At 42.8% G+C, this 11501-nt stretch overlaps 1 protein-coding gene across 8 annotated transcripts in view; it reads left to right on the top strand.

Moving 5' to 3' along the window:
• Nucleotides 1-323: 323 nt before the first annotated feature.
• The window catches only part of IKZF4 (IKAROS family zinc finger 4), a 58005-nt gene continuing 46827 nt past the window's right edge, over nt 324-11501 (top strand). For 7 of the 8 annotated variants that reach the window (XM_088473069.1, XM_088473064.1, XM_088473063.1 and 4 more), the window contains exons 1-2: nt 324-458; nt 8925-9005. In XM_088473069.1, the coding sequence (XP_088329195.1) occupies nt 8946-9005 (60 nt within the window). In that variant the 5' untranslated portion in view covers nt 324-458; nt 8925-8945. The remainder of the gene's footprint in view (nt 459-8924; nt 9006-11501) is intronic. The other variant, XM_088473065.1, reaches the window with a different exon arrangement.

Below are 11501 nucleotides of genomic sequence, written 5' to 3'. Positions count from 1 at the left end.
AATGTAATAGGTGTAAAATGGGAGTAGAAACCTTGTAGTTCTGCCGCTGTTACAACACTGACTAGTAGGGGATACTACAGCACCACAGAAGCTGGAAGGCACATATTGCCGGAGGTGCGGACATAAGACTTATATAACCATGTTTTCCTGTTCCTGCTTTCCATCAGCACTGCACTGTTTACAGTACACCGTCCTGACCTGTTCTGATTAATCAGTTCTGACTTCGATTAGACACGTCTAGCTCAGCTGCTGGTGTATTGCTCTGAGTTCATCTTTGCACCCTGTCGCTTGGCAGCTGCCCCGGAAGTTGTCGCCGGGGCCGGTTCAGCTCCGGTAAAGTCGCCGCCAGACAGCAACGGGCCCCGTAGCGGCCGGGAAGAAGTTGGCACGGGTGAGCGGTAAGAGGGCGGCAGGCCGTCGATGAGGCTCCATGAGGAGGAGCCGTAGCGCAGCAGCAGGTGAGTGCGGAGATGAGAGCCATTGATTGGCTACAATAGCGCCCGCCTGGTCCGGTGATAGTATAGGCCCGGTACATCTGAGCCCGGGACCGCTGCCAGATAAATGGTAATATGTCTATATATGGAATTATATTTACAGAGCATTTTTACATTTAATATAGTCCCCCTGGCTAGACTATGCTGCATGGTATGCTGGGACTTGTAGTTCCACGTCAGATCTACAACCACAGGGCACTTTAGTAATGGGACCCAAGTGGCTTCTCATCCACCTTCCCATGCAGGTCTCCGTGTCCTTCCTTCTCCTAGCCTTGTCCTCAGGTGACCCCAGCTGCAGCTTGAGTCACACAAGTGTCTGCATGGAGGGTCCTACACACAGTGCAAGCTCCATACGTGACCTTTACCTGTGGGTAATGCCATCAGCTTAGCTTAATCATTTAAGACTTATGTGATTTTGCCAAAGGAATGATACAGCAGCAGTCTACACTTTACTAAAGTCAGGGAGTTTGTCCTGCATTGCATTGTAATAGTTATCAAAGCATACAGTGTCAGTGTTTGAGGCAGCCTTTTTATGTTCTGTGAGACATGTTCATTAGTAATTTATAGTCTGATGCAACCTCTAGTCTACAGTGTATAAAGAAGAAAATTGAAATTTTGATTTAAAAGAGATTCTCTGTACATGCCTAGGTATAAATATTCCATATATACAATATTTGTGCAGGTAATATCTCATCCACATATTGCAATGGTCACCAAGGCTTATATTTAAAAAAGTGCAGGATTTTAGAAGTGGAGTTGTTGCCCATAGCAACCAATCAGATTCTACTTGTCATTTATCTAGCACCTTCTAGAAGATAATAGAATCTGATTAGTTGCTATGGGCAACATCTCCACTTTTAAAAACCCACACTTTAGTAAATATACCCCCAACAGTCTATGCAGAATAATGTTCTGTTAATGTGGCTACTGGTAGGTGCTCTAGATTTGTATGTGGGTTACTAACGTACATAACTAAATATTAGTTCTGATGTAAATACAATTAGTCTTCCATTATGTCACCTAGGTTAGTGTCATTTGTTAACCGAAAACGCACTTACTATATTAAGACACTTTAATTATTTTTATTTGTGGCAAATGGAGAGTGATTGTATGAAGATGTATTTTGTAGACCTGTGGCCTATTGTAGATAAATAGTAATCGTTTATTGTGCTGTGCATTCAGTTGGTCTGTTACCAATATTATTGCCCTTTTTATAGATTGTAGAATTCAGTTGTTGTATAATATGTCACTAAAAATAGCAATTTTGATAATTATATTTTTTTTAATTATTTGACCTGCTCAAGATAATATGGAGAGAATGTTCTGCCTAATGATTCTGGTTTTATTATTAGATATCTTCCCAAAGCACACATGGGGCTGTTTACCAAGCTGGTTTAGCCTTTAGAATGATTGCCACTTTAAAAATACGGGGAGACTGAAGATCGTGATCTATAACATTTAGCTCCTAATGTTAGAATGTTCACTTCTGAAACAATGTTTACAACTGATACCCCTTTTACACCAGAGCTAAAACCTGGGTTATTGCAGGGTTAATCCGGGTAGTTTCTTGGTGTAAAAGGGGACAGGGTTGGATTCCCGGAGGAGTGACCCGGTAATCCAACCCAGGTAACTTGCAGGGTTTAACACGGGAATAACCTGTGAAACCCTGCAGTATGAACGGCGTGATCCTGGTCAGGATGACCTGGATCGTGCCGCATGCCTGCCGATTGTCCGGCTTCAGTGGCGCTTGGAGATTACGTCATCTCCAAGCGTCCACTTCAACACTAGAAAAGCCAGGTCACTGCAGACCCGGCTCCGGTGTGAACGGCGCCAACTCAGGAATTTCCTGGGTCGGCGCCGGGGAAATTCCGGGTCTGATCCGGATTGGAACCCTGTTCCGACCTCCGGGTCAAACCCGGAATTTAGGTATAAAAGCAGTATTAATGTGCTGATGTAACTAATTACCACTGTCTCGCCATTTTACAGGTTGTGTGTTTTGTATTTCTTTACTTGATACATGGTGTCAAGCTAGGAAAGGCTGTTTCAGCTACTTTATTTTTCAGAGTCCCTTTCTCCCTGCTTTCATTCTTTGTGTAAATATTGGTGTCGGAAATGTTTTTTTTTTAAAAATGTTATGGATGTTTGAATATAAAATCACATCTGGTTTCTATTCATGCATTTCCATTTCTCATTAAGGGTTTATGGGGCCTATGCATTAAGCTGTTTGTTACATAAAATTATGCAGAAATTGCAGTTTCTGCATAATTTTATGTATTGTTAATATGTACTAATGGCACAACGCAGGAGATTTCACAGGAATCTCCGGCAAAGTACAAATTGGCACTGCAGATCGCAGTCCTTATTATCAATGGGGACTAGGATCTGACCCCTATGTAGCAAAGTTTTGCCCCTGTTAGTTCACACCATCTTCAGTCTTCAGATGGTGTAAAACTGCTTTAAGCCTATGAAGGCTCTAGACCAGGGATGGGGAACCTCAGGCCCAGGGGCCGTATAAGGCCCCCGGAGCCATTTGGTCTGGCCCTCTGAGCTTTTTCTGCAAGCCTAATTTGGCTAGCATGGTGCCTAGAATAGCACCCTGCAGCCAAAATCTATGCAGCAGTGCCACTAGGAGCGTCCTTAGGACGCTTCAGACAGTCACACCGCTGCCCTTACAGCTCCCGGGCATCCTCAGGAGGCTCCTAGCATTGCTGTAATCACTGGTGATTGTGGCCCCACCCCTGTGTGACATCACTCGAATGGGGCGTGGCCTTCGGCAGAAATAAGGTTCCCCACCCCTGCTCTAGGAGCAGAAGAGAGATCCTTCAATATTTCTCCCGCAGCCTCCGGCCTGCTCTGGAAGCTGACACTAGGTGCATGCGCAGTGTCAGCTTCCACAGGAGAAGTCTTCCCCAAACGGGAAAGACTTCTACAATTTTCCGGGGATATAACTCGCAGGGACAACAGTTACCGCAACCGCTGTCCCTGTGAGTTCCCATTTGTACATAGCGGGAATATTTAATTAAAAATTAAAATATCCCCTGTGATATGAATAGATCGCGGCAGTTCCGCGAATATTAGTATATATCAATTATTGTGTTTACTTTTCCAATTCACTGTAAGGAGTAATACATATTGATTCACATTTGGTATGCTTAAATTATGTTGCACGGACTTAACCAGATATGACTGTTCCCTTGCCCTGTTTTGATAATGGATAGTTCTGAGAGCCCTTTTAGTATGTTGCTACAATCTGGTCCATTCAGTACACCTCAATATTGCATGCACACCATCTGCATTTCACCTATTCTATAATCACAGATTTGACAACATTCTAATTTGGGTGATCTATTTTATGCACATTCACACAGTCATTAGTGGTACACACTGACAACCATTTTGCAAGCAAGCTTTGTCTTAGCAAGAAAATATACACAAGCTTATAAGGGTTTTGTTATATTGTTAAATGGCAGTTTGCTAGATAGTAGTGGTGATAATGCTTCTCTTTTAAAGTGGGTACACACCTAACAACAGATATATCTGCAGATGATGGTCGTTCATACACACTGAACGTCCATAATTTGTTTGTGCCTTCCTTGCGGCTGCTGCTGTGCGTGTACGGGCTGTCTGCAGACCGCCTGTACACACCTGCAGATGGACAATTATGTCTGCAGACATATCTGTCCATCAGCTGTGCAGCACAGCCAATGCGATATGTAATTGAACGCCGACGTTCACCGACATATCGCGGGTACACACTTCCCAATGGGCAGCAGATACATTGGCTGATCAGTTGATCGGCCAATGTATCTGTCAGTGTGCACCCAGCTTTAGACAATTCGCTAAGATTGATAATGTGCCATTATTCCTATAGGATGTTAAAATTGCTCTTTCTAAATAAATAAATAAACACACACACACACACACACACACACACACACACACACACACGCAAATATTGGGTCATTGACAGAATTTTCATATTTTGGCCTCTATTCACCACCACAATGGCTTTGAAATGAAACAAACAAGATGTGCTTTAACTGCAGACTTTCAGATTTAATTTGAGGGTAATTACATCCAAATCAGATGAACGGTGTAGGAATTACAACGGTTTCTATATGTGCCTCCCACTTTTTAAGGGGCCAAAAGTAATGGGACAAACTAAACAATCCTAAATCTAACTCTCCCTTTTTAATACTTGTTGCAAATCCTTTGCAGACAATTACAGCCTGAAGTCTGGAACGCATAGACATCACCAGACGCTGGGTTTCATCCCTGGTGATGCTCTGCCAGGCCTCTACTGCAAATGTCTTCAGTTCCTGCTTGTTCTTGGGGCATTTTCCCTTCAGTTTTGTCTTCATCAAGTAAAATGCATGCTCAATCGGATTCAGGTCAGAGGATTGACTTGGCCATTGCATAACATTCCACTTTTTAGCCTTAAAAAACTCTTTGGTTGCTTTTGCAGTATGCTTCGGGTCATTGCCCATCTGCACTGTGAAGCGCCGTCCAATGAGTTCTGAAGCATTTGACTAAATATGAGCATATAATATTGCCTGAAACACTTCAGAATTAATTCTGTTGCTTTTGTCAGCAGTCACATCATCAATAAATACAAGGGAACCAGTTCCATTGGCAGCCATACATGCCCACGCCATGACACTACCACCACCATGCTTCACTGATGAGGTGGTGTGTTTCAGATCATGAGCAGTTCCTTTCCTTCTCCATACTCTTCTCTTCCCATCACTCTGGTACAAGTTGATCTTTGTCTCATCTGTCCATAGGATGCTGTTCCAGAACTGTAATGGCTTTTTTAGATGTTGTTTGGCAAACTCTAATCTGGTCTTCCTGTTTTTGTGGCTCACCAATGGTTTACATCTTGTGGTGAACCCTCTATATTCACTCTTGTGAAGTCTTCTCTTGATTGTTGACTTTGACACATATACACCTACCCCCTGGAGAGTGTTCTTGATTTGGCCAACTGTTGTGAAGGGGTTTTTCTTCACCAGGGAAATAATTCTTCTGTCATCCACCACAGTTGTTTTCCGTGGTCTTCCGGGTCTTTTGGTGTTGCTGAGCTCTCTGGTGTATTCTTTATTTTTAAGAATGTTCCAAACAGTTGATTTGGCCACACCTAATGTTTTTGCTATCTCTCTGATGGGTTTGTTTTGATTTTTCAGCCTAATGATGGCTTTCTTCACTGATAGTGACAGCTCTTTGGATCTCATATTGAGAGTCGACAGCAACTGATTCTGAATGCAAATGTCACACCTAGAATCAACTCCAGACCTTTTACCTGCTTAATTGATAATGAAATAACGAGGGAATAGCCCACACCTGTCCATGAAATAGCTTTTGAGTTGATAGTCCCATTACTTTTGGCCCCTTAAAAAGTGGGAGGCACATATAGAAACCGTTGTAATTCCTACACCGTTCACCTGATTTGGATGTAATTACCCTCAAATTAAATCTGAAAGTCTGCAGTTAAAGCACATCTTGTTTGTTTCATTTCAAAGCCATTGTGGTGGTGAATAGAGGCCAAAATATGAAAATTCTGTCAATGTCCCAATATTTATGCACCTGACTATATATATTATTTATTATGTTTAATTTGCATGATAGCTATTTAATTTAAATATATATAATACTAACTGTTGCCCACAATGAATTTGCTTTTGCCAAAATATGTTGTTGTTTGAGGTGTCTTAAGGTGCACATCCACTTGCCGACATTGTAATCGTGCAGTTGTTTCACAGTCTGTGATGAGCCTACACTGAACATTCAGTGTAGGCACATCAATCATCCCCGAACATGGGCAACCTGACGTCGTCGTCAGGTTGACGAGCATGTTCGGGCGATGATGGATGTTAAAAACGACCAGCGCGCGTGCGCATTGCTGGTCGTTTTCGACATTTACATGGCCGATTTGCGAACAATAACGATGTAGTTATCGTTCAATCGTCCTGTTTAATCGCATAGTGGATACACACCTTTAGTTATATTGCTTTGCAAAGTGTCCCTGTCCTGGGAATGACACACGTGACCATCAGCGCTATACAGACTGGTGGCAGCAGCTACTCCACTCACACCAATTACATTGTGTGCCCTGTGCACAGACTAAGTAGCCTATCATATTAAAGTGAACGCAGACCCAATAGCCCTCTTGCCGTCACCCCTTACTGGCCGCACGCATGGTGCCGCACATGCCTCTTGCATTGATTATGTCAATTAATTTTGTCTTTGTTATTGCTCAGCTTTAACTTGACAGACGAGATAGAAACAAAGTGCAGATTATTTCTAGGAGTTTCCACTACAAAATTCTGCAGATTTCATGAAAATCGGTCCAGCGCTACCTGGAACAAACCGACAGACACAACGTTCTTATTACATTGGTATAGATAAAATACCTTGTGTTAGAATGATTGCAGTTAATGAAGTTCTGATGCTGAAATCTAACTTTTTGGGTTATGGAATTAACTCAGTTCAAGAACATAAGTCTGAGCAGTACTCTGGGTCTGATTCAGCAAGGAACGCAAGTGAGAGAATGCACACACTCGGCCGCTGCGTGTATATGCTAATCAATGCATATACACGTCAACCGCAGCATAAGATTCAGATTCCCAGCACTACACAATGCTGCCCACTTCCCTTTACTCAAAGCCTGAGTAGTCTGCAAGACAGCGGCACCATGGGTACATCGAGAACCATACGCACAATAGAGGTTGACCTGATGTCGTGCAGGATTTTGGCCACTTCCTGCGTGCATTGAGGTTGGCTGCGTATGCTGCCGCACTGACTTAATTATGCACACCCCTATAACGGTGACACAACGCACAGGCACGCCTGTGTTCACCCAACCACCCCGTCACCACCCACAAACGGGAATAGGAAGAGTCTGCGTACCCTTACCCGATTGAACTGGCTAGTACACGCACGCACAGTGCATGCGCAGTGTGAAAACATCGGCCAAGTTCGTGCGTTCTCTCTTGCGTTCCTTGCTGAATCAAGCACTCAGACTATAGCAATTTTGAAGTGGTTCTAATGAGAGGCAGCCCACACACAGATTGATATATCAAAACATTATTTTCAGAATATGTTACAAACTCCCAATCACATTAAAGGTTAGCACACTAAAAAATTTCTTGTACTAATTATATAATTAAATACATGTCAATTATTACATAGCGGCAAAGTTCCAATGTTTATTACCCTAGTAGTGTGTGCCACAATATTCATAACTTAATGGCGTGATAATGTCACACGCCGGAGTCCGGGACCCTGTTACCGAGCCTGATGCTGACACTTTGCAGCCCTACATGTCCCCGCTGGTCACCTGCTGTACCTCTAAACTGTGTAGGAACTCATCTGTTGTTATAGCTGGCGCTCTCCTCCCGGTGGTTACTATTGTTCTGAACCGTGGGCGCCACCATCTTGGATTGGATAACATGACTCACTCTGCCTATCAGTTTCCAGCAACTTCAGTTACATGTTCCCTAGAAGATATCAGTGCACCGAGCACCCTATTCATACCAGGAACTGCTGGCAACACATTGCCAGTACAACAGCTTTCAGAGGGTCAGTACCTGCTCCAGTTGTGCTTCACAGCATTCTGCCTTAGTGTGTTCCACCAAACCTGCTCCAGTATTGCTTCACAGCATATATCACTGCAGCCTGCTTTAATAGTGCTCCAGGCCCCAGTTCCAATGTTTACAGCAGTGTACTCCCATTGTGATTCCGGCACTCTGTATCGGTGTATCTTTGCAGGGAATAGGATTCAAATTTTGGTGGCTGTGTAGCTGGTTCAAATCCTGACAGCGCTAGCCTGAGGCAGAGGAAATCCTGACAGCCGAGGTAAGTAATCTAACCCTCCCCCCCCCCCCCCCAACCCCTCTCTAGTGCCTAAACCTAACCCCCCCTTACCCTAACCCTAAATCACCCCGGGGGTTCCCTAAACCGAACCCCTCCCCCCATCCCCGGCTACATCGCTACTTACCTCCAGCGCTGGACGATCGAACTAGAATAGATCTGCCTATTAAGTGGAATAGGCTTTAGCAGAGTTTCCCTCACTTCCTACAGAGTTTTTGGGATTCTCTGGACTAAGTTTTGAAAAAAAAGAAAACTACCAATCATCTGGTGCAAAACGCCACTTCAGCCACGTCCAGTCAAATTTCAAAGTGTCTGTGTTTATCAGGTGTTCTTGTATGTTCAAGGGAAGATGTATACAATCCAATAGTTTGTTCTGTTTAAAGCCTTCGTAAGCCTAATTATACATTTCTAACACTGAATTACCTGTAAAACGGTTCAAAGCACAAATTAACAATGATTTCTAAGCAAATTCCAAAATGCAATGCACGTTTGGGGCCTGTTAACATGTCTTTGAAAAGCATTTCCATGAAGATTGTTACAAAAGTTTTCCTTTTTAATTCACAGAACCTCCTCGAGGAACTGACTATGTCCCTCGGTGGCAGATGGCTGTGGGATTATTGTGGCCCCAGCTCCCCACATCCTCAGGTAGAATATTTGGAAGTTTAATATCTCTTCTGCTAACTCCTTTTGTTTAGCAACTGATAACTAAGAGGCTGCCGCCTTGTAGTATGATGTGTGAATCCATATAGATCTTTCACAGTTGTTAGTCATAAGGACACGCCCACCCATTTGTAAGGGACCCTGATCACTGTATCTCCTGGCTGGATAGAGTGTCATTGGTGCTTGTTGTGTGCCTGTCACAATTTGTTGAATAAGTTTTAATTGATTATTAAATGAATTAAGGTAGCAATCAAATCAATTCCTTGGCTTTGGTCAAAATGCGGAGGTAACTATTTTCCAAATAAAATCTCAGATAAATATTAATTTGTCCTCTGGTTCAGGGCTGGATTAACAATGGGGTGTATAGAACTACAGCCCCCAGGCCTCCACATAAAAATAGGTCCATAATCATTTCAGCATGATGATGATTTATTTATAGATTTTACGCAAACCCATAAATTATGATGGGAACCACAATTGGTGAAGTAGGACCCTGCCTGGGAGAGAGCACTCCTCTCTAGACTACCCGTCCTCAAGTTTGGGATTCAGAATACATTTAGTTCCTACAGTTTTATCACTCGATGCTGATACCGCAGCCTGCCTTAGTTGGAGACTGTCACTCGTCTCTTTTTAAACAGACAGGACTGCACGATTCAGATCCACTCATCCAGTATTAAAACTGTATATCTATTTTCCTCACGAAATGATGCCATTGTTTCTACTTTATGGAGACATTGGGGCTGATAATGTAGGAGTATACATGCCCAAATTGCACTGGCTACAGCCACAGAGCACTGGCCACAACTCCTCTGCTTCTCACAATAGGCCCTTTGTAATTTTCAGCCCCAGGCCCATGTGTCCCTTAATCTGGCCTTTCTGTGGGTGTTATACTTATGGAGTGCAAAACTAATTAAAGAGTTTCTGGTCACAATACTTTTCTGTCTAAGTGCCGTATTCAATTAGGTGCGAAAAGCCGTGATCGGCGAAAAAGTATTGCAGATTGCGGCTTTTCACCAGGCGGAAACTATTCGCCGTATTCAATTGCAAAGACTTTTCGCTTACGCGGTAACGATACTGCCTTTGAACCTCTATACACCCCTGCCTATACCTTCTGATATCCTGCCTATAAACCTCTAAGGATGACGCTATTTTGCGTACGCAGTTATACAGTAAATAAAGACTCCAGACCTAGAACCTGTGGTTCCAAAGCACAAAGTATTATTCAAGTAAAAGTACAGTCAGTTACACGCTAGTTATAAGTACAATTTAGCGCAAAGGAATTATACAGACCCAAGTACAGTTATACATATGCAGCTCTCTGGACCAGATGTAGGCATCAGCAAGAAACCCCTCGTCAATCAGCATTCAGCACGAAGACCAGGCACCCAGGGTCAGAGCACACATATTTATACCCCCCAGAAATAAACAACACAATAGAGAAGTTTGTTGCTAATACCATTGTTCCTAAAGGAGAGGGCATCTAACAGGTTGGTTCAAATAGACACAGTCCAGCCTCTAACAACTGGAGGTCTCTGGTTTCCCGCCTCATGCTAATCCTAACAGTTGGTCATATAATGTACATTTTGTTGCGTGAAGTCTCTGCGGTCCATAAGTTGAGAATGCCTGTCGCGATCTCTACATCGATGTTACCGGAATACTGTTGAGAGAGTACGCATCAGTACAATACCAAACATGGCTTACTTATCGCATATAAAACCTTAGTTAAAAAATAATCTTTATTTCATAGCAATTATAGTAAATGTGCATACTTGAATCTTATACCTTATAGCTTATTGAACCTTGTATGTGAATATGTAATGTGTGAGTATGTGGGGTTTGATGTAAAGACGCTAGTTAACTTGGGGCAGATGCGTGTGCATGAAGCTAATATTCGGCATTTTCATACAGGATCTTATGTATTCGCTAATATGCGACTAGTTAACTGCGCAATTGTGCGTATTAATGTGTGTGTGAGAAATGGTGTAAAATGCAATCGCATGATGCTAATAGTAATATTGCCACATGTACTAAAGTGTGAGTTTATTAAAAAAAATGGCGCTTGGGCGGCCATTCACAAAATGGCGTCTTGTGATTTAATTTCCAAGATGGCGTCTTGCGGCCAGTCGTAAAATGGCGTTGCTGCGATTCAATTTTAAACTGATCTTGTCTCAGCCAATAATCCAGCTTCGACAGCGGAAAGTCAATGTAATGACTACCCAGTGGAAAAAAGTGCAGAATTGCAGTTTTGGGGTGCAAAGGTGTGGAAACCACTCTGCACCCTTTGGACAGCCCCCAAAGGATAACTGCATTAAAAAAACATAAAAACAAAAAGAACACCCCAAAAAAGCACTTTGAAAATGGGTGGTGAAAAAGTTCAAAGTGAGGGTACAAACACAAAAACTAGCGAAATAGACTTTTGGGGGCTCTGAAAGTATGGGGGAGGTGTTTTTGTTTTGTTTGTTTTTATTTATTTATTTCAGG

Source organism: Taudactylus pleione, unplaced genomic scaffold, assembly GCF_031769625.1.
Source record: "Taudactylus pleione unplaced genomic scaffold, aTauple2 ptg000130l, whole genome shotgun sequence".
Classification (NCBI taxonomy): domain Eukaryota; kingdom Metazoa; phylum Chordata; class Amphibia; order Anura; family Myobatrachidae; genus Taudactylus; species Taudactylus pleione.
The sequence above is the reverse complement of the archived record's forward strand: the minus strand, read 5'-3'. Positions and strand labels throughout refer to the sequence as shown.